This window comes from Cimex lectularius, unplaced genomic scaffold (genome assembly GCF_000648675.2).
Source record: "Cimex lectularius strain Harlan isolate CLEC.00 unplaced genomic scaffold, Clec_2.1 scaffold122, whole genome shotgun sequence".
Taxonomy (NCBI): domain Eukaryota; kingdom Metazoa; phylum Arthropoda; class Insecta; order Hemiptera; family Cimicidae; genus Cimex; species Cimex lectularius.
Genome location: NW_019392735.1, coordinates 42,092 through 65,946, shown reverse-complemented (window position 1 = coordinate 65,946; position 23,855 = coordinate 42,092). Strand labels below are relative to the sequence as shown.

General features: G+C 37.6%; 1 protein-coding gene across 1 annotated transcript in view; it reads right to left on the bottom strand.

The window, feature by feature from the left end:
• LOC106662224 (cGMP-dependent protein kinase, isozyme 2 forms cD5/T2) overlaps nucleotides 1–22,473 on the bottom strand; it is a 95,904-nt gene extending 73,431 nt beyond the window's left edge. Inside the window, exon 1 of the mRNA XM_014386124.2 lies at nucleotides 22,046–22,473. Coding sequence (XP_014241610.1) covers nucleotides 22,046–22,397 — 352 coding nt within the window. The 5' untranslated portion in view covers nucleotides 22,398–22,473. The remainder of the gene's footprint in view (nucleotides 1–22,045) is intronic.
• Nucleotides 22,474–23,855: the final 1,382 nt, after the last annotated feature.

Here is a 23,855-nt window from a genome sequence, read left to right as displayed (position 1 = left end):
AGATCTAATGGATTTTTGGCACAAATGGAATGATTGCGGAGCGGAACCGATCGGAGCCAACCGGGCATGTTGGGAGCATCATCCCCGACGGACGTCTTTTGCAGGACTATAACGGCGGCTCGGAATGAAAGTATTCGGATTGCTAATGGTTCCTTGAATGCTATGAATGATGATCGCAGTTGATAATGAACCGTGTCATCCGAGTCGTGAAGCTCTCGCTACCAATGGGGAAAGCTAAAAAAAAAACTGTAAAATCATAGTGAAACCTCTAGCTACCAGATCATGGGATGCATCATTTCTATGACGCCTAATCGAAATTATAGAGAACTAAGCCACTTAAGTGTCCAGCTTGTAAAAAGATCTTGATATTTGCTAACTTTGTAAATAATGAAGTATAGTTAATAAGTTCTAAAGAAGGGGATATATTTCTTCCTTAGCTCAACAAAAAAATTAGAGCTTTCTTTCGAATTAACCTTATTCCAGATTTTGCATATAAAATTATAAGATACAAAGTTTCTGTTCAACATAATATTACAGATCGACAACAATTTTAGCTAGAGCTACGCTCAATTTTTGGGATTCACTCAACCACCATAATTAGTTTTATTCGTATTAATTAGATTCACTAATTTCGTGGTCCGCTTGACCAATTAATATATTACAATTAATTAAGGTTTTTAGTTGAGATAAAAAAGCCAGTGTCACAAGCGGGATTCGAACCCACGATCTTCGGCTAGATACGCCGCTGCTCTACCACTTGAGCTATCGTGACTTCGATCACCTCGAGCAATAACTTCCCATCTCAACCCCACCATTTGAATTTTCCCTCCTTTTTGCCATTTTTCAATTTTTGACAATTTCATTTGTCGTCGAAAATCCAATCCGATTACACGACATTTAAAAAATGGCAAAAAGGAGGGAAAATTCAAAAGGTGGGGTTGAGATGGGAAGTTAGTGTCTGAGTGGACTCTGGCCGAAGATCGTGGGTTCGAATCCCGCTCGTGCCATTGACTTTTTTATCTCAACTAAAAACCTTAATTAATTGTAATATATTAATTGGTCAAGCGGACCACGAAATTAGTGAAGTTAAGGTTAACTTTTTAACATCTCAAAACTTTGTGCAAGACTCCAATGGCCATGGCTTTTCCTCAAACAGAAAGGCATGTCTCCCTTCGTACCAACAAAATGTATGTTTAACTGCTTCTTCTTCTATCTTATCTCAGAGGCATGCATCTGCTGCTACCAGACGTTTGCAACCAGAGCCTGCAGAGTCGTCAGCAGTCCTATCATTCTAGTTTTATGCCCGAGGTTTAGTATTTGATGTTAGTTTCTGCAAGTTCCCTTGATAATCTCTTATGATTTAATGATCGTATTCTGAATCCATTGTCTGATGGATGTACCTGTTTGGCAATTTGGTACTCCATCAGATCATCAGGGAAGATAGGTCTTGTGATTGACTTTCCTCGGCGAATTTATCAGCCTCCTCATCGTCCCATGCCCCGTATGCCCTGGTATCAGAACAAGGATAATTTTGTTGTTTTCCACAATGTCGGACGCAAACCCAAACATCTTTAAACTTTACAATTTTAAGTAGTTGCTTTTAGTGCTGCGTCGACGTCGGAGCTGATGATATCAAAGACAGTGGCATATTGCTTATATGGATTCTAATCCTTGGTTTATTCCCATAGATACCAGTTCCTGTCTCATACTCGGTCTTGGAGATATCTACCATGTGTCTTATCGATATTAGTAGATTTCTATTTTGTAATACGTATAGTAAGAAGGAAAACACATTCTGCACAATGTAGGTTCGCAGCAATAATGAGTTAAAAAGCTGAACTGAAGTTTAGTGATTCACACCCACGTTACATCTAATCAAAATATTAATAGCTAGCCATTTCTAAGGGTCATTAGTCAAAGATGGAAGGAAAATTATGATATCCGAAACTGAAATCAAACAAATTAAGATAAAGCATTTCTTTTTGTCCTTTCGGAGGTCCAAGTCATTTATTTTTTTAAGATTAGTCTTTAATCTAAGCATTTAAACAAACGCCAAATAAGCCTGTATTTTATTCTATGGGTGATTAACCAAAAATTTGTTTATTTGGATCAGTGGACCGTCAAATTACTAAGTTCATCAAGTTAAAACCTTTTGTTGGGTTTATGTTACCATATTACCCATGACTTCAAGTTAAAACTTACATCATCACATTTAGGCAGCGGCCATGAACTTCCATTACTATTAACCTAAAAAGAGTGCAGAGTTCAACCAAAGAACGACGTATGCATTGCGTATTCTTGGGAGGGATGCCAATATGAACTATTTCCTGACACGACTATCAACATTCCTTATTATAAAAAGACAAAAAATAGGAAAACAATGTTGAATTTGAAGTGTCTCACAAACATTGGTACTTGCATAGCCCGCATGTTAACTAGCCATGCTCGCGTCCGTTCGAAATATAAACTTTAAAGCATGAAAGGAAATCTTGTCGGATATTTTTGTACATAAGGGTCAGAAAGTATGTCGAAATTATGGCTGCGGCGGGATATAAAAAAAGCGAGATCCTCGTTCTTCGCTTTTACGAGGACGGAGGATCGGCCTGGGCTTCACTTCCATCAGCAAATCAAATCTAATTCACGTTTAAATATAAACTCTTGAAATGCACGAATGAAAGTTTTTTTTTATCTTTCCCCTCGTATTCTTCTTTCTAATGATCAACAATGTTCCTCAGCCGGCCTATAATCCGTGGGATCATTGTCTTAATTGGCGTAAAGAATACGTGCAACTATTCAATACACTTTTTTCTCAAAGCCTTCTCTGATCAAACTGTACAGTTTTGTACCTTCAGTTTCAATTCTATTGTAAATGCATATTGAAAAATAAAATAGTTACACTATTTGTCTAAAATATACGAAGAATCCGATACAAGTGCATAGTAAGAAAAACCTGAACTGACTTTGCACTCTTACTATTTTATTATACAAATACTTAAAAAACAATCTTTACATCAACATTTTTGACAAAATGTAAAATTAAAACGGTCCATTATTTACCACAAAGTTACGTAAACCAAATCCAAAAACGACAGAACTATCAATTAGAGAAGAAAAATGCAGAATATCATCGAATTAGCTTCATAAAAAATCATAATCATCAAACTAAAATGAATTACTTTACAGCCGGGAAAAATTGTCTAGATAAGAACAATACGTAACACAAAAGAATATCACGCGTTATGAATTTCACGAAGCATGCACTTGAAATGCAAAATAAACAAATATCAAATTGACAAATCGACCATAAAAAAAGTATTTGTACATTCAGGCAGCACAGAAAATGCAAGCAGTTAGTATGATAATATAGCAAATAACCAAATGGAATGATAGAAAATTAAAAAAAAAAATCAATATAAACAAGCAACACCTACGATAAGATTTCACATGCCATAGCTAATATTAACAATAATATAATAATTTCTAACATAAAAACATAAAAACCTCATTCACAAAATAAAGAAATAATCAGGTCGAGAAGGGTTTGCATACAGTATTCAAGGTTGGTATTCGATCGTTTTAATTATTAAGTAGGTCTTCGTTCCTAATCATAATTATCATGCTTGAAGAGTTCTTTTAAGTGTGGCAAGTAATAATTAAAGTACTCGTATGTTTATGTTTTTCGTGCACATTTACTGCCCTACAGAGCATCATGTACACACAACATGCCTATAAATTTGGGAAAAATTATGTTTCAACAATCGCTATAGAAAGTACAGTCATACAGACTTCATCATGGTAGCAACGACCAATGGTGGAATGGTAGCAACGACTTTCAATGACCTAGTGAATTTTTTTTTCTCCCTGAGCAGTGCAGCTGAGCTGTACAGCTTATTGTACTTTATCCCTGGCTCCATATTTTGGGGGAGGGCTCGCACCTCAAATGTGAACTTGAGCCCCCGTTGTGCTGGTGTTCTTCCATCGAAGAAACTCATTTTGGAAGGGGGTTGGGACCAAATTCAAGGTCGCTGAGATCCGATCCCGCCCCTTCAATTGATGAGTGTCGTGTCAATTTCTTTCAATTGCGGCCACCGATCCCGTTAGGCGTCAGAAAAGTCCAGAGGCGACGGTGAGGATCGAAGCCACGACCGCGGGATCTACTAGCCGAGAGTCTGACGCCTTAACCACTCAGCTACCGCGGCCCCCTTAAAAAAAAAGGTTTAAATCGACAGACTCTAATAAGGAACTAGAAAAGTACAATAAGCCTTCAATGCTTGGAGAAAAAACTTCCTAGTATCCTACATCATCATCAAGGATAAATGAAAGCTAATTTAATCATTATTAAAGATCCAAACACAAATGAAGGGAGTTTTCCTTGATGCAGTGGTACAAAGCCATCACAAGAAGAGACCTCTAAATATCCGACCTCGTGACTTTGATTGTTTTGACTATTTCGTTGATGGGCAGAGATTGTAAGAGGTTGACACTATCTCCGACCTTGGTGTCGTTTTCAGCAGAAAGGGTGATTTCAGTGACCATATCAAACAGATTCGAGGTAAGGCTGTACGCAATCTTGGCTTTATTACTAAGTTTTCTAGGGATTTTAAAAACATCTTGGCAGTTAAAATATTATATCAATCCCTCGTTCGTAGCCATCTGGAATATGCAAGTGTCGTGTGGTCCCTTTACTACGTTGGTGAGATTAGCGACTAGGAAAAAGTACAAAAGAAAGCAACCAGGATAATGGCCTTCAGGTTTGGTCTTGCACACCTGAATTATTTGGAAAGACTGAACTGGCTTGATCTTGAGTCGCTTAGCTCCCGCCGTATTTTTGCCGATCTCATTTGGGGTTGGAAATTGTAGAATGGGGCCATTGATATCCTGAACTTACATTTATCGCTATGTGTGCCTCAGCGACCACTTAGGAACCATAATTTGTTCTTTGTTCCACACTACAAAACAGAATATGTATTATTCTAATGAAATAGATGTATTTCGCGATTCCTTGAATTCAGTTAAAGTTAAATTAAAATGTTTACTTGCCTTGAATCATTAAGCCTTGTGTTTTTGTTATTATTGCTTAATTGTTCATTTGTTCTTTTTGTTATTATGTGCCTTTTTTTTTACTACTCTTGTAGATTCTTTCTGTTGGAGTTATAAGAAATAAATATATCATGAATGACGGAGTCATGAGCTATGTTAGTAAACTGAAGTAAGTGACTAGAAAAGGTTGGTTGAGACATTGAATTCGATTCTTTCTGACTATGGGATTTCCTTGTTTAAGGCTAATACAGGAAAGAATACACTGTGAAAGATGGTAGGAATTTACATAGCAAGTCAAATTTATGAATTATGGCTCTGAAATAGTCATACCAGCAAATAATGATTATTACGTAACATAATGATTACGAAAGATTAATTAATTGAAAGAAGTTATTTGTGATGTTTGTTGATCGACCTGCAGATAATCTGTGCGGAGTTACAATCTTCATGGAGGTCATTGACAGGTGAAGAAAGAAGAAGACTAATAGTTGGGTTCACCAAGCTTTCGGCAACTTATAGTGCCATCATCAGGGCTTTCCCAAGAGTGCAGAAAGCGATTAACATGGAAAAACTATTGTAAAAGCGTCTTGGGTTTAAGGTTATGAAGCACATGGCCAGCATACTACATTTAACGCGGTGAAAATAGTCATCTCGCTAATAAAAATCCATATGACTATTGTTCCACAATTTTGTTCTGACTAGCAATTTCTTATAGGTAACATTTATGATCACAGAGTATTTTGACTAAAATTATAGCTATTTATAAAGACTATGTACACAGGATTAACATTAATGAGAGAGAGAGAGAGAGAGAGAGAGAGAGAGAGAGAGAGAGAGAGAAGAGAAGAGAAGGAGAAGGAGAAGGAGAAGAGAAGAGAGAGAGAGAAGAGAGTGAGAGAGAGAAGAGAGTGAGAGAGAGTGAGTGAGTGAGTGAGTGAGTGAGTGAGTGAGTGAGAGAAGAGAGTGAGAGAGAGTGAGTGAGTGAGTGAGTGAGTGAGTGAGTGAGTGAGTGAGAGAGAGAGAGAGAGAGAGAGAGAGAGAGAGAGAGAGAGAGGGTGAGAGAGAGATACAACACCGTCGCCTCAGGTTGGACTGTCATGGTTAGCTAAGCTTAGTGAAGCTTGGTGAACCCAGCAATTAGTCTACTTCTTTCTTCACCTGTCTAATGACCTCCATGAAAATTGTAACTCCACATAGAAGTTATTTGGTCGGACCAGGTAATACAATGGATTGTTTTATTTATTAAAGCTGCCAGTAGCTTACTTCTACAATCCTCACATTTGAGATCGAGTTTTAAATCGATCAAATCCCCGTCCTAGGGTTTACAAAGCACGTTTGAACTAAGAATTGAAAAAGAAAATTTAAAACGGAAAGCTTTTTCAGTCAAGCGTGCGGGGTTTCTTTTGAAAACCGTACAGGAATTCAGGTATACAGGGTGTCTCAGGTGACCAAGAAGCGTACTTCCTCCGTGCCTGGGCCGTACTCGAGTCCAGTACGCTATATTAAAAGGTCATTTTACACTTTCACCTCAAGACCTCGATACTTCAAAAAAATACTCCGATTCAACATTCACTTCGACGTTCAAGGAGAGTTGAAAAATCTGTTGAAAATTATCTTACGTATACTGATACTCACGGAAAAAATTCTCTATTAAACGCTCACCTGTAAAAAAATAAAAAAATGAATTAGTCGACAGTTTATTGTTTTTAAGGAAGGATTTTGTGTCTTTGTAGTGGTAATGTGTCTGGTGTCCGAGAGGAGAAAACAGCCCTGCAATTATGGTCGTGTTACGTGAACAAGGGTCTCCAATTATTCCCAATCATTTATGAAGCAATGCTCATGAAGATTTCTCGGACTTGGTGGAAAACAAATCAAAAACCAAAGCAACGTTATAAATTTTTTCTAATATTTCAACAAATTCTGAAGCAATACAAAAAATAATTGCAAAAATTGGGTCACTTTCTTGTGTAAAATACGAGCATTTGAATATCCCGTGTCTTTCAATTTTTTGATGATTAGACTTACGCTCTACTTAGGTTCCGGTTTCTTTTCTAGATAAAAATATCCTATTTATTCAAAATTGGGCAAACTAAATCACTACTATAAATCACCACTGTTTAATATTCAAATATATCAAGTTGAATGATTCATATTCGCCTATATTTCGTAGAATAGCACAGAATAAAAATAAACAAATTTGGGGAAACCTTAAAATGATAAATGTGGGACGTGACAACTTTTATCATTTCTGACGTCCGTTTATATAAAAAAAGGAAATGAGGTCAAGCTGTTAATCCGACCTTTCGTCTTAGCCTTTGAAAAGTCACGTAAAGAAGTGGATTGCTCTATGTAAAAATATAGCATGTTTTTCTTGATCTTTATCCACATTACTTTCATTGTTCGTACTAAAAAAAAATTCCACTTTAGAGGAATCTTAATCTTGCATCATCCGGTTTGTTGCGAGGGAGCTTTCACGATTAATCTCGTTTCGTACAGAACAATTGATAAACAATAGAACGGTCGGGTAATTTCCCATCGACCGTTTAGTTTCGTCAGTTTAAAATATGTAGGTTAATATTTTCCGAGACGAAAACTTATTCATACACCTCCCAGGGGATTGCTTAAACGCCGACTTAGCGGGCAGAACGCCACTGGTAGACACAAGGAAGCAAATCTTTTCCTAAAGGGAACAATAGTCACAATGGGGGCCGACGAATCCATCTTGGTACAATGGAAGTACAATCGTCCCCGATCCCGGGAGCAGAACGGGCCGATTTCTCAATCCCGATCACGAAGGTTCATCCTCCGCTTGAGCAACCCTGATCCCCCACGGCTCGAGTAAATTATCGACGATTGAGATTAACTGGTCTTAAAGTAAAAGTAAGGCCTGATATTGCATTCCTTGCTTACACAACATTTATAGCTATTTTTAAACGAATTATTATGAGTAAATAAAGATCTGACAAAAGGTGAGCGAGATGGAGAGTTGGTGAGCGAGAGCATCGAAGTAACGATAGCTCAAGAGGTAGAGCAGCGGCGTATTTAGCCGAAGGTCGTGGGTTCGAATCCCGCTTGTGACACTGGCTTTTTCATCTCAACCAAGACCTTACATAGAAAGAATAATTAATTAATTGAAAGAAATAACTTGGTCAATCAACCACGATAACGTAAATGGATAAATAGTTATGCCCTCCCACCAACACTGACCACAATTTTTAGTCTAAATGATTCAGAACTGGGATGAGAGGCCTTTCTTTACACCTGATAAAATCAGGAGGCTTCATTCTTAACCAGGCCTGGGCCGATTTCGCCTTGTATGCTGGAGCTGAATCCTGCTGGAATATCCAGTGTACTCCTCCATTAAATGTGGTATCATGGAGTTACCATTTTATCAAAGAAACTTCGTGTCAGAACGTGTAACAAGAGTAGGTATATTAATTATCAGTAATATAAGAAAAAGAAATGACAATGGTCGGATGGTCAATAATTAATTACAAGTCGTTAGTTCTCAATTTTTTAGAGCGGCACGGCTAGAACTGGGCTTGGAAAGAACGGAACTCCAATAACTCTTCGTTATTTTATTACAATGCGCAATGGAATTATCAAGGAGGGCACAGGGTGTAATCGACATCGACACGTCCTCCTCCAAGCTCACTGGAGAAACTTTGATTTTTATGTTTGGATCCAGCCCAAACCGACCGACACCGAAGATACGGATGGGTGCCTGCACATGGAACAAGAATTGAGGGATATAAAAATGGCATTTTACCTTTAAGTTGTTAAGAAATTTAAATTGCTTTTATTGATGTTCAGTTATTGTTTAGTATGAAGAGGAGGTATTTAGGGATTTGGTGGTGAGTTCTGGCATAGTTGAATTAAGGACAATCAACTATGATGTTGGATATAGTGGTGATAGGATTCATGGTTTAAGGGTTCTTCCGAAGATGGAATTAGGGGTGAGTCGGGTTTGACCGATTCAAGCCTGGTTATAAGGGTTTCTTTTTTAGAGGGGAGAAGATCTGAAGAAACAGTCACATTGTTTAATATTTTTTATTGCAAGGAGCTTGTTTTCTCTGTAGGCTTCCCATTCTGGCCTCCAGGGTTCCCAATTTCCCAAACGAGCTGCCTGAAGTGGCGGAAGAGATCACTGAAGGGAACCACATCCGGAGGAATACCAGCTGAGACTGCTTTGCCATTCTGCTGCCTTTTCGTTCACGATTAGTCCAGCGTGGCCAAGAATCCATTTGAACGTTTTGATATTTTGGTCTTAATACTGATTTAATTTTATACGGATATCCTTTATGTATGAATTTGGGGAGATATTCTCTTGTGTAGTAAGTACTCCAAGAAAATCGAATTTGAAGGTAATTGCCAAGAGATCCACAGACAACAGCAGATCCTGTACAATATTCAGTTCTGGATCCGACAGTAAAACCAAATGCTTCTCCGGAATGCCCAAATCCGGGCTTGAGAAGTTCACCCTTGAATATCTGATTTGAAATGATATCCTTGATTTAAGTGGAAAGTGAGAGGCGAAGGGAAGAAGTGAAGTTTTTAGACGTGAAAGACGATGAAATGCTAGGACGCTGAGTACTCCCCAAACACTGCAGCAGGTTTAGCATTAGGTTAATGCTTAATTTTGCGTGCCATTGGACATAGGCTACATCAATAGTTCAAAAAATATTTATCTATCTTGCTGTTGATTTGTTATAATGTTAGTACTATTATATTTGCTAAAACCGATACAAGAAACCTACCATTGAAGATGGCGAGGGGCCAAAACGCGCCTGACAAACCAAAAGAGCGCTAAGTCGGACTAAGATTATCGAAAACCACAGATAAATTTAATGTTTTAATTAAAGTTTGTGAAGTTCCAGATGTTGAAGTATCACCAAAAACTCGGCATTAAAATAAATTCCATTACACCACCTAACCATTCCTCGTTGTATTTACAATGATAAACTGTACGAGGCTGATTGTGGGATCATTTTTGAAAATTATTATAAATTATATATCCCTTTTGGGGGCAAAGTTAACAGTTTTACGCTACAATTTCATTCTATTTTGAAGATCCCTACTGATATTTCTTCCTATGATAAAAACGGAGCTAAAATAAATTAAAAATTTAGAAGACGGAAGCAATTTAGTTTGAATTTCTGATTTACCACAAGACGTTCAATATGATACCGTTGGCAACTCGATACAGGGTATCGAATTAAAACCGGAATTTTCTCAGGCATTGGATACAGGATGAAGGAAGATTGTTTGCCAGTGTTTACTGACATTAAAAAAGTCAAAAGCATTCCAATTTTTAGCATGTATTAAAAATTGTAATAATAAAGTTGTCGGATAAACGTAAAATTCAATACAATTAATTAAGGTTTTTAGTTGAGATAAAAAAGTCAATGGCACGAGCGGGATTCGAACCCACGATCTTCGGCTTGATACGCCGCTGCTCTACCACTTGAGCTATCGTGACCTCGATCCACTCGGACACCAACTTCCCATCTCAACCCGACCTTTTGAATTTTCCCTCCTTTTTGCCATTTTTCAAATGTGTAATCAATTTGATTCTTGGCGACAAATGAAACGGCCACGGAGAGCTTTAGTGAAGGATACTTCATTTTAAATTTATTAAATTCACTAGTTTCGTGGTCCGCTTGACCAATTAATATCATACAATTAATTAAGGTGGTTGGGAAGTTGGTGTCCGAGTGGATCGAGGTCACGATAGCTCAAGTGGTAGAGCAGCAGCCTATCAAGCCGAAGATCTTGGGTTCGAATCCCGCTCGTGCCATTGACTTTTTTATCTCAACTAAAAACCCTAATTAATTGTACGATATTAATTGGTCAAGCGGACCACGAAACTAGTGAATTTAAGTTAATTTCAATGTTAATTATAAACTATGGGTAAAATTTTTACAGATTATTCCAAATAAAAATAGCAACAAGTGATGTTTGGAATATGGGAAACTAACAGGTGGCTTATTATGGTAAACCAATGGTTCTAAAATTGAAGGGTTGTCAAAAGTCCAAATTTTGGCCTTGCAAAAACCTCTTCACCCTACACCATCAATCTTCCAATGTGAGATCTATGAAATGACAAGAAACACTAAAAAAAGTATTAAAATGTGCAGATATATATTTTTTTTTTTCAAACAGCAAACTAGCACTGAAGGCTTTAGACTCTCCACCCAAGGCTTCAACCTTCAATCCAGAGACACTGATTGGGAATAACATAACTCTCCTGCTTGAACGAAATCAGGTATCTTGATGACGTGTCAAGACACGGGGGGATTAAAAACAACGACGAGACAAACCAACAACAACAGTTGCAGTCTTTAAACCTGTGGAGCATAACCGAAAATTAGTACGCCCAGAAGCAGCATGCTAAAAGCGGAACTGATCTAAGCATATGAAGAAAGAAATTACATGAGAATGGTTGAATTGAATGAGCAAAACAATCAAAGTACCTCAATATCTCAACCAGGAAAACAAATCAGCCCATTTCCTATACAATTAATATTTTCAATTGGAAAAACTGAGACAGAATCCTGTGTGTGAATGAAGAGGCAGAAACATCGGAACATGTCGAATGTGACTGCAAAGTAAACGGAAACAGTATGGCTTAAATAAATAAGCAAAGAACTTCGAAAAATGCTAATAGACTAAAACCAATGACTGCTAAATCAATTAACATGGTTTACATTCTGCCAATTACGGTAAATTTATAATTTGTATCCTTCAGTAGGTGTCCCAGCCCCCAGGCCGAATTGAAAGTGAGCCCTTTTTCTGCCCTTTCGGTTCTTTATTACGTTTTGCAACCAGGGGTATTTTTCGACAAAGGGCTACGCCGATTCTCGGTATGACCTGGTCGCCCGTGATTGGAACCGTTATGCATTTGTAAACGATTCTGTGGACAGTTAGGCCCCTCTTCTTTATTTTCAGTGAAAACCACCTCGTGTGAGATGTCATCGACCCGGTTCGTGAAATACACTGCCCACAAAAATAAAAAACCGACCACGTGGTTTTTGAACGAAAAAACGGCCAACTTTGAAAATGCATGTTTTCTCAGCCTTTTAAGTCACAGACCTACGCTAGGTCTCATTTTTTTTGGACAATTTTACGCTGAACTTTAATTTTTTCCGAGCTTCAGTCTTTCATAAGTAAATTAAAAAATTCTGAACTGTGTCAATTTTTGCACTTTTTACGAAAACTTCAAATTTATCTTTGAACCAGGAAATCGTCCTGGAGCGACCCCTATTAGCAATCGATACGAAATTAATAAGCTTTCAATTCAATTCCACCTTCCACTTTGGCAGATTTCTCGACCGTTTTCGAATTATTCGCGATCATTGGGCAAAAAACGTGGTTTTTTACCTGCTCATGGAACAAACCGGTCTCTCGCTCCCGATTTTCAGAAAGCATAAATTTAGAAGAGATATTTTCGCAAATTTTACGCTCGACAACTTGTACCGAGGACATTTTCAAAAAATGACCAGGGAAGCTAAAATTCTCAGTTTTTCTTAACTTGACCTTTTGGGATGCGGAATGCTTCTGATGCCGATAACCACTTGTCTTCCACATCACGGAAATTTAACTTTTCCTTCTCATTTCACAGGCGTTGTATGACAGTTTGGCTTCGAATAACGTATTAAAACAATAGGTTTATGTATAGTAAAATCGGGAGAGAGAGAGTGATCGGTTTTTTTCAATTGCAGCCTGAGTCAGCGAGGACCAGCCGTTGGGGATGGTATGGTAAAAAAGGACATTAGGAAGCGAGGTTTGTGTTCCCCAGGCACTGCAGCCTTCTGGCTTATTGTACCTTCCTAGTTCCTTAGTTCAGTGCAACAGACTCAATCCTTCTCCTTATTAGTACCAGGTCATTGACTGTCGCTGCTACAATTTGATTCCGTAAGTTTTTTCCGTACGTTAGGTTAAATCTCCATTGAGCTGAAGCTTCGCACTCGAAGATGATATGGGTTGCTGTTTCCTCCTCATCATTACACAATCTACAGAGGGGATAATCATTGTATATGCCCATGTTGTGTAGATGTTTTCTCAGATGCCAATGACCGGTTAGTAGTCCTATCACTCCTCTGAGTCTAGCCTCTCCAATTGCAGCAGTGTTTTTGCCAATCTTGTTTCATCATAAGTTTACTGTCCATAGCGCCGCAAGAGATTATCCACTTCTCCTTTTGTTTTGTTTGGATCCATTCTGCGATGGAGGATTCTACATTTGTTTTTGTTGTCCCAAGTAGGTTCGGGGCTCTTGCAGATCATCCTCTGGCCAGTGTGTCTGGGCGCTGGGGATGCTATGGACGCTAATTGTGGCGAGATCGTTTGTGGTAAGACCCTGTGTTAATAGATTCATCCCAGATTTAGAGTTGTGACTGACTTGTAAGATTAATTAATTAAGAGTTTGTGTTTGTTTCTGTACATTTAAAAATGTAATTGTTTTAAACTAATCTATGGCTCTACCTAATCTATGGTTTATTGAATTCTAGAACCTCACCATCACCTACACAAGAATAAACGAAGCTAGGGGCATCGGTGGCCGCAACGGTTTAGGCGTTGACACGGCGCTCATCACTGAAAGGTAAAGGTCCCGGGTTCGAATCCAGCGGCCCTGCATTCGAACCCAACACACTTACAAATGGGCTTTTTTTCAATAACACCGGCACCTTTTGTGTTTATATGACCTCTGCTGTTAAAAAAAAGAAGTAAAAAAGCTAAGCGCTTACCTCCCCGACTACTCTCTTTTCGCTTAGAGAAAAGCCAGTAAACATAAGAGAAATTTTTTAAAAGGCCGTCGAGAAGTCGCCGCTTAGAACCACAAAAACGACCTTTCCAAATAAAAATTGCTAGTGTATCTTGTTACAGTTCTTCTTCTAATTGAAATGTGGGTATAAAGCAAGGATACAGCATGCCGTGCATACGTAATTCTTTAAAGAAAAATCATTAATCCTTAATAATTTGCATATAATACAAACCAAATAGAAGTGGGGGAGCTCTAAATTACCTTAGCTAAGCCCAGGAAGTTTTCTATTCAATAAGCGCTAATAAATCATTTCTAGGTCTGATTTGCCTTCCCCAGCCATCTTTCTTATAGGTGCCTACAAGTGAAAAAGTAAACCGGAAACTTGGCTTTTTTAACCTGCGCCTCTTCGGAACGGAAGCAGTCCATTATCGTGAACCCAGAAACCAGAGAGGATCGGAATTATCTCGAGTGCACTTTCCTCGGCCGGGAAAAAAACCCAACCAGCCTTCACAAACGTCTAATTGACGATTGCACAGCCCGCATAACTTAAGCTTGATTTAATGCTTGTCAGATAGCGGCTTATGAAGTCCTCGTCTTCATTACGACCCTTTGTAATAAAATTCCAAGAAGATTATTATCGTTTAAAAGCCAGCCCGACAATGAGATTATCTACCAGTTCTAATTCGAGTCATGCTCCTTTGACAAAGGAAATAAAACTAACGCCCTTCCTGCTTCATGAAACGTGCCTCGAAAATCATTTGTTTTATTGGGATTTAATTGTCAACGACGTAGTCCTAACTTGTGATATATTTCTAAAGCATATGCTTTTTTATTACCTAAATTTTGTTTGCCAACCAACTATGAATCATCGTATCTTTGGCATTTCCATTTATATCGGCCCAATTAACGATTTCCTCTGAAAAGGATTTATAGCACGCAGAATCAACTAGAAATCTCACAACAGAAATGTTGGTAAAAATGATTAACCATCCTTTGGAAGGAAAGACCCTCGTCACAGTCAATGTGACACCTCTACAGACAAAGCATGTCTCATGTCCTCCATAATGCCCAAACAGCAATGGTAGGTGTATCAGGTTGATCGGAATCGTCCAAATTTAGGTTCATTACTCTGCAGACTTCACGAATCCCAGGTGGTTGCCAAAAATATTAAAGAAATACCGCTGTGTTTGAGATCTTAAGATGGCGAATGAAGGCGGACCAGGATGATCGGAAACATCAGCTTAGATGATACCTTGCACCTTAAGACTTCAACAAATCTCCAATGTTCATAGCAAAGTGTCATGTCAATTAGAAGAAACAGCTATAATGTTCTATAATTTGACCTGTACATGTTGAAAACCTTAATAGAACGCATCTAACTCGAAGAAACAAAAACTCAAGCAATAAACGACTCTGAATGTGGTACAAAACCGTACATCCCAACACAGGGAGGATGGACGAATCAGAATAAAATACGACCTGAACTAAAAAAAAAATTGTCCGTCGTTAACAATATTACCTGAGATTAGATTTATTTAATGATTATAAATTTATGGTAGTTAATATTTGAGCATGTATTCTACATCAGTGCAGCGGAGTCCCATTAGTCCGAATGTCAGTCGATTCTGGTCAAAATAGAGGAAAACGTTTTATTTGAAGAAAAAAAATTGTTTTTTTAAAGTATTACTGGGCAGTAATTTTGGCTTTACCAACACCAACCTTTACTACCAACTCGTTCGTTACACTTTTACCCAAAAATTGTGAACTCTATGTAATATTAACCTGCAGTTTGGTCCTTTCCTCACGTTCTGGTCTGTTAGACTCGTTGCGAGTTGCCTTCTTCTGTAGCGTGTTTAAACCAAAATTATTATTAAAAACTGAAGATAGAGAGAAGCCGGAGCGCACGCAACTAAGCCAAAACTGCCAGGATAGGCAGACCAAAACGTATTTTGGTCGGCCTATCATCCTTGTTCTGGTCTGTCAGACTAGTTACAAGTTGCTATCTTCAGTAGCGGTTTAAAACAAAATTATTATAAAAATCTATGATGTAGAGAAGTGGAAACGCTCCCGAAAAGTCGAAATTGCTATACAGACCAAAATGATCCGAAACGAATTAACTACCCTTGTCTTGTCCTGCTTGTTCTAAACTTCCAGCCTATTTTTCAACACATGTATGTCACCTATGTCGTGTCATCGAAACAATTATTCATCTTCAAAACTAGCTTAATTGCACCTTTACAATGAAAATAAATACAACAGGATAGAATGCTGAAACATCCTTCGCTGTACGGGCAACGAGCCTCCGGAAAGCAGTCGATTTGCGAGAAATTCAATCGGCCCTCAGGGTTAATAGAACAATGAGGACATGGGGGTCAAAGTTTCCGGGTTAAGGACATTGTTTTAAATTTCAAAGCGAGCCGGTAAATTAGTATAGAACGTTAAGACCGGAAAACGGCTTTAACGCGCTTCCGCAAATCAAGAAAAGGCATCTGCCAAAAGCGTCCAACCTCTGCTCCAGGCGGTTTAGGCCCGTTCCCATCCCGCATTGATGTCACGAGCCAGCGCCTAATGAGTCGAAGGATGTTTTCCACCAATGCCGTGTTGGGAAACAGTCGCGAAAAGAAGATAAGGATGCCGTTTCCTTTCCCGTCCGTGACTCCAGAATGGGACCTTGTTGGACCGTGAAGACCTCTCTCGTGGGAGGAACAGGAGTGCGGATTCGCTCGCGTATGACGGGCACAATAGGACTACGACCTCCCTTTCATTTCGACCCATCTCTGAAATCTCCCCAAAAGATAGTAACAAAAAAAGAAAAAATTCCATACAAACACGTCAAACTCAAGAAACTCTAAATGAAGAATTTGTTCGTTTAAAAGCCGATAAAATTTATAACTGAAAAAAAAAGAAAACGCTGTTGTCCTCTATAAAAAGCTGAATGAAACCATCTGATAACTATTTTGTGAATTGCATAATATCAATGCTTCCTTTTCCTCTGATTGTTACGCAGTGGACTAGATTTAAAGAACGAATCAAATCCGTTACTTGTTTTGTTACCATTTGCCATTCTCAGTAGTAAAACAATGCGGCGAGTCGATGAACTGTGGATAGTTGGATCTAATTTTCAATCTCTGGTCCGCTTCTCCTCGCTGTTACAATACCGGTGAAAACTCCCAAGTAGAATATATCGGTATCCTGAAATTACTTATGAAATAAACGAATTTTAATGTAAATTTTGAGTAGTGATTTTCTCTAAATTTTCCATGATAATTCTTTTGGCGAGTTACTTTTACGGAAATTGGGCTAGAATGTCCATTATTTTTTGCCTTACTCACTCCGTTCCATTATAAAGATCAGTTGTGATTGAAATATAAATCAAATTTCATTAGCCCTACGCATTTTTGACAAATACAAATATATAAACGGCGGCGAGTCGATTAACTGTTGAAAGTTGGATCTAATTTTCAATCTACGGTCCGCTTCTCCTCGCTGTTACAATACCGGTGAAAACACCCAAGAAGAATATATCGGTATCCTGGCATTATTTATGAAATAAACGATTTTAATATAAATTTTGAGTAGTCATTTTCTCTAAATTTTCCTTGATAATTCTATTGACCAACTTTAAAGAAATTGGGCTAGATTGTCCATTATTTTATACCTTACTCACTCCATTCCATTATGAAGACCAGTCGTGATTGAAATATTAATCAAATTTCATTAACCCTCAGCATTTTTGACAAATAAAAATATGTAAACGGATCACATCATATTATTAGATGATATTATTAGCATACACTAATGGCATATCGCATAGGTTTGTTTGATGTTTATACATAAAACTTTATATTTATATCATAAAAATGTTTTAAATATCCTCTTAAAAATAGCTTAAATAGACTTCTAAGAATAGTACTTAGTAAGCAGAAGGCAAACAGCATCATTAACCTTGCCTATCAAAAGCTATCAGCTCCGGCTTAATGCTTACTCTAAAAAAAAAAAAAAAAAAAAAAAACTCAAGATAGCATTATCAGGGCAGAAAGCCATAACAGGATTTAGAAATATGACCGGATTATCATTGCCGGCCGATGTGAGACCAAATGTAGCCAGCCATGCATAAATCTTATATGTCCCTCGAATAACTGAATTAATGAGAAAAGAAAAGTAACCCATGAATTAATTAGGCCAGAATAAAGTACAAGGCCGGAGTTCTTCACTTTCGCTGGATTATATACAAAATCGAGGGCAGCGTTTCTTTCATAAAATCCGAGAAGAATTTTAGTTTATTTTGGCAACTGCATTTTTGAACTACCATGCCTGAAGTGTCGTAGAACGGAACACGCCAGAATATAATTATTTCTCAATAAATTCAATGTTTATCTGACGTAGTTGTACAATTTTTCGCAACTTATCGGTCCCATTTCACCCCGTTTTCTCCGACCGTTACGACATCTCGTGGAAAATGTCAGCCCCGTGAAATAAATGATTTTCCGCGCCTAGAGGCGTTCCCTAGGCTCCCACGGGGTTTGTTTTCACTGCCTGGAGCGAATGTGTACAGAAAGGAAAATAGTAATGTTTTTGATAAAGTTGTTGTTTTCAATTGTTATATCAGAGCAATTCGTAATTAATTTGATAGCCGATAAATTCCCAATCTGTAAGCATTCTTAAAACGTTAAAGTTACTAATTGACAAACAACTTGTAAGTTGAGTATATCAACCGAATTATCATTATTCGTAAAAATTCTAAATGAGCGAAACACTTGAAAGATGAAATAACAATCGAAGACGTTCGATTATCTTTGTTTAAAAATAAAAAAATTCACATACTATGACTGTAGTTCAAATAGGATTAAATAATTGTAATTATCTGAAAGAAAACATTTAGTTGTATTTAGGTTATTAGGTTTAATTTATAAAAGATTGCGTTTTTTTTTTTTTTATTTAGGATAGGATGACCTAGTTTTAATTCCGAATTAGATTTAATATCAATTCTATCAAAAATGATCGAACCAAATTAAAATTAGCGTAATTCGAACTAAAATAATTCGCAAATGTAGAGGAATAAAATCAAAAATCTGTCATACTCAAAATAGACTAATCCCAATGAAATTGGTCCAAGGTTCAACTTTCTTTTTGCAATTTATTTTCAACGAATTGAAATTAAAAATTTCTACTTTCTTTTTCCAATTTTTACCCTGCTATTGTAATTACCTTAGCGGTTTATTTTTTCTTGTAACGACTTGAATTTTTTAAAATTTTACGCCCTATTTACTATCGATTGTTTACAAGACGCCGGGGTAGAAAATATGTGAGTAATAGAAGCGATTTTAAATTGTTGTGATCGAGAAGGTTCAGGATCATCAGCAAAGGTCATCCCTAGGTCGGCCTATGTTCGATTATGAAATGAAGACATACAAACCACTAACTCATAAAGGGGAAGAAGTGGGATCACCGATTTTTATTACACTTTTTTTGGCAATACTAAGTCGAAAAAATTTTAAAATTCATGTCAGCACTCTCACAGCGGGTTAAAATATTTTCTTAGATAGAATCCAAGTTTAACCAAGTTTATTGCACCTTAAAAAAACTGAATACAAATGTTTGGGAAATTCACATTTCAAACGATTTAGGAATAATGGAAACAGGCGTCTTATAAATAATTTTGAACTGTACATATAAAATAAAACAATTGAAGTGTTTTTATTGATTTTATCATTATTTTCCTCACTTACGTATAATGACAAAATATGAACGTCTTGTCATAACTAATATATGTATTTTCTAATCATAATTTACCGTATTAATTATTTTAATTAATTATACTTATTATCTAAGGTTGTGGTTGAAATGTAAAAGCTAGGGCCGAGCTTCTTGTCATATTGCTCAATTTGTACGAAATCTAGTTTGTGTGTTTGTGTATGTGTGTGTGTGTGTGTGTGTGTGTGTGTGTGTGTGTGTGTGTGTGTGTGNGAGATAGGAAGTTGATGTCCGAGTGGATCGAGGTCACGATAGCTCAAGTGGTAGAGCAGCGGGGTATCTAGCCGAAGATCGTGGGTTCGAATCCCGCTCGTGTCATTGACTTTTTTTACCTCAACTAAAAACCTTAATTAATTGTAATTTACTGATAACGGTTTTTTTGTTTTTGTAATTTTTCATATATATCTGGCCATAACCTTGGCCTCCGTAAATAAATGATAACAGGAGATATAAAATAAAATTTATGGAGGGTTTTGTTCATTTCATTCGTATTTTGCACATTTATAATTACATAAACCAATTGATATAAGCTGAAAGAAGAAAAATGTAGATTTCCGAAATTTAAAACATGTTTGCACCCTATCGTTCGGAGATATATTTTCAAAGAGTAGAAATTTAGCTATTCAAGTGATCAATAATAGCGTAAATATTGGATAAAATCCATAAGAGTTATTAATATTTAAGTGGAACACCGATCAGAGAAAAATATATCCCAATGATCCAGCCCAAAAATGGTTATTTTTTGCTATAAAAAGAGTCTTCAAGAACTTTAAACGACTTAAAACATATTTTCCATCTGCTATGCGTGAGTTATGTCTAGGGAGATTTTTGTCAGCAACTGTCGTATCGTGGCCAGAGAATTTTACAGCTGTGTCGTCCGTACAAATTGCAAGGTAGGTATATATAGATATGGACATCTGTGGTATAAGGATACTAAGGGGTGGTCAGCATCTTCCCCAGCCAGATAGCACTAGTCAGATTAATCAGATCTTTGTCGGATCCAAAAGAACTTCTCTCGTGGATCAAGGCAGTGGATTAATTAAGTTGGAAGTAACAGACCGTTTTGCTACGTCAAGAAAGAGTACCGTATTTTTTCCCCTAAAGGGAGATCGATATACGAACAACGTGACACTTGCTGGACTGTCCAATGGTTGAAACGAAAACATAAAAGATGAGATGATGTATCGATCTGCTTGTTGAACAACTTGAACAGAAGGATGTTCGGTGAGGTCACAACAGAAATGATAATTCTTTAAGTTTCTGCCGAGCTTTCGACGATTATATCTTCATCATCAGGGGCTATTTATTTTGGGAAAACATCGCAGTTAGAAACATCATGTATTTTGTTTTTTAAATGATATAACATGTTTCTAACTGCGATATTTTCCCAAAATAAATAGGCCCTGATGGTGACGATAACCGTCGAAAGCTCGGCAAAAACTTAAAGAATTGTCGTTTCTGTTGTGACCTCACCGAATATCCTTTTGTTCAAGTTAAAAGCATAACATCTAAACATTGCCACAATAGGCTGAAACAAGAAATATTCAGCTTTCCAAGATTGTAATAACGTTGAATTTGGATAAAATCTAGAGAAGTGATGAATTTTTAAGTGGCACACTGGCCACAGGAGAAAAATTGTCCCCAGCAAATTTTGTCTGCCATACATTTAATACGATCCTTCTTATTATTTTCTTATGCTACGTAACAATTATTACATAGGTTGAAACAAATAATATTCAGTTTTCAACCGTTGTGATAATGTTGAATTTGTTAATCATTGAAGATCTAGGTAAGTTATATGAATTTTTAAGTCGAACACTGGATATGGCAGAAAAATCGTCCCCGGCTACTTCAGCTCAAAAATATTTATTTTTTGTTACCTATCAAATTTTGTTTCTTTAATGGATAATTGAAACGAATCTGAATCGATATTGCAAAAAACAAAAAAATCTTTAGGCCTAATTTTCGTTTTTGCATTTTTAAGCTTCTAAACTCATGTAATACGATCCTGCTGTTTTTATCCTATATAAACTGATCGACTGATATGTAATGACTTTTAAATACATGATTAAGGCAGAAAACTTTAAGCGGGGCTCCTAGGGCCCATTGGCAAGAAAACTCCTAAGAAAGTACTAATTGCCAATGGGCCAGAACACCGTGTCTAAGTTTTTGGTGCATGTATACACATCTAATAATTGTAAATTTGTAATCAAATAAAATTCCATGGCAATAGAAAAAATTACATCACAAAGCCAATACATGGTAAGCAAAACAAATGATTTCTCAAAATAAAATATAGAATTATGGACCAATTTCTGCATACGAATGAGCAAGAGCATTAATCAACTATCATTAAAATTTAGTTTTGTACGTGTTTTATATGGAAGTGGACACGTTGTACTCGATCGCATAGAAGGCGTTATGAACGTGACGAATTTCAAAATTTTAATCAAACGTGTTGTACAGAGATTTTGTATAAAATTCAACTACCTGGGCAGGATTTGTTTTGAGTCCTGGACTGTTGAGATTTCTGCGGATGGTTGTCCCCGCTGCCGGATCTTCCAGACTGCAGGACCATCCCGGTCCTCCTCTTCCTGATTCCATACGTGTGCACTGGTACGAGAAGCTTAGGCCGGGGTATGCTGAACTCCTCATCCTCGAAGGAGACCGTCTTCCCTCTGGGGACGTATTCGAATGAAGAGGCGACAGTCGACGTGACTGAGATCGGCTCGTCGCGGCTGTTTTCCAAACGTTTGAAAGGGCTCCTCAGGCCGGCCCAGTTGGCCTCGTAGCTCAGGCCCATTGCTTCTACCGGCCTCCCGGGATACGATCTCACCTTCATCTAACACATGGCACAGCCGGATCGAACCTACACACCTGAGCGACCGAGCTCCACTGGCGAGTGGCAGCTCCCCCACCGGACGGACCGCTTCATGGCTCTCTTCTCGCCCTACCACCCAGCCACCACGATCACTACGAATGTCTACGGCAAAAACCGACCGTTTGACGACAATTTCGCTTTTTGATCTACCGTTTAGCCTTCCTAGACTTTAATTACAGAACGCTCTTTGATACCTTGGTTGTTCTTGCTACTATACAGGCTATACTTTTGAGATATATACTAATTTTCTATACTTATTAGATGGCCAGGTTGAATATCTCTTGAACCAATGACGCTACAAAAACAAAAATTGCTTGTTAATATTTTTAGTATAGTTTCAAATTTTTACCTATTTTTTGGACAACAAGGTACCCTGTATAACCTCAGGCCCAGTTCAACTTCAAAATTTTAAGTACGACCCTATGCATCCTGACATACCATTTTAAAGGTTTGTTTACGCTGAAACAAATGGTGCGATCGGATTTTGAACTGGTCAAAAAATTGCAATGATATGGCAAAAAGTTTTAAAAAACGCATTTCGTTTGTTTGGTTGTTAATCCCTATAATTGGCCTTAAGTTTACATTCTGTCATTGTTTGTCAAACTCGCATTACGAGAGCAAATTTTAATTACTGGAAGTAAATAAATTTTACAGTAGTACGTACGTTACGTCAGTATTCCATTCAAAATGAACCGAAGAGCACACTTTTCCGAACAGATGATAAGTACGACTGTTTTATTGATGGTGATGGTTTGACGCATCGTACCGTCGAGTTGTACTCCCAGAAACTCCCTGGTCACCTCTCACAGTAAACCACAAAACGTTTATTCGTGTTGCTGTTCCGTTACCAATTTACCAGCCGTAATTCTGAATTCATCTCTCCGTAATATTGGAAGGGTTTTCGGTTCTTCAAAAAATAAAATTAGAGGTGTACTCCGGACTTACAATTTTAAGCCAAATCGCTCCATCTTGTTCAGCTACTTCGGGACTCTGATTATGACAGGCGTCTATCGTTCCTTGCACAAATGTTCATTTGGCAGACTAAAGAAAACGTTATTCCATACATCCTATGGTCTGATGAATCCAAGTTCACCTCTAATGGCATAATAAACCGTTGAAATTTTCGAATGATGTCGGCAGAGGAAAATCTGACAATCTCATACTCTAGTCATATTTAGGTGGTCCAAAGTAAAAACGTTTGGTGTGGACTCGGAAATAATTTTTGAGGGAGATTTTATCATCACTATTAGATGATGTTCCTCTACAACAACGACATAGAATGATTCTCCAGCTTGACGGATGCCCCCACACAATTTATTGCAGGTGAGACGTTATTTGAATGGTCACTTCCAGGATGGGTGGATAGGACCTCATGGGCCGATCTATGAGCCTCCTCGGTCACTCGATTGAAGTCCACGT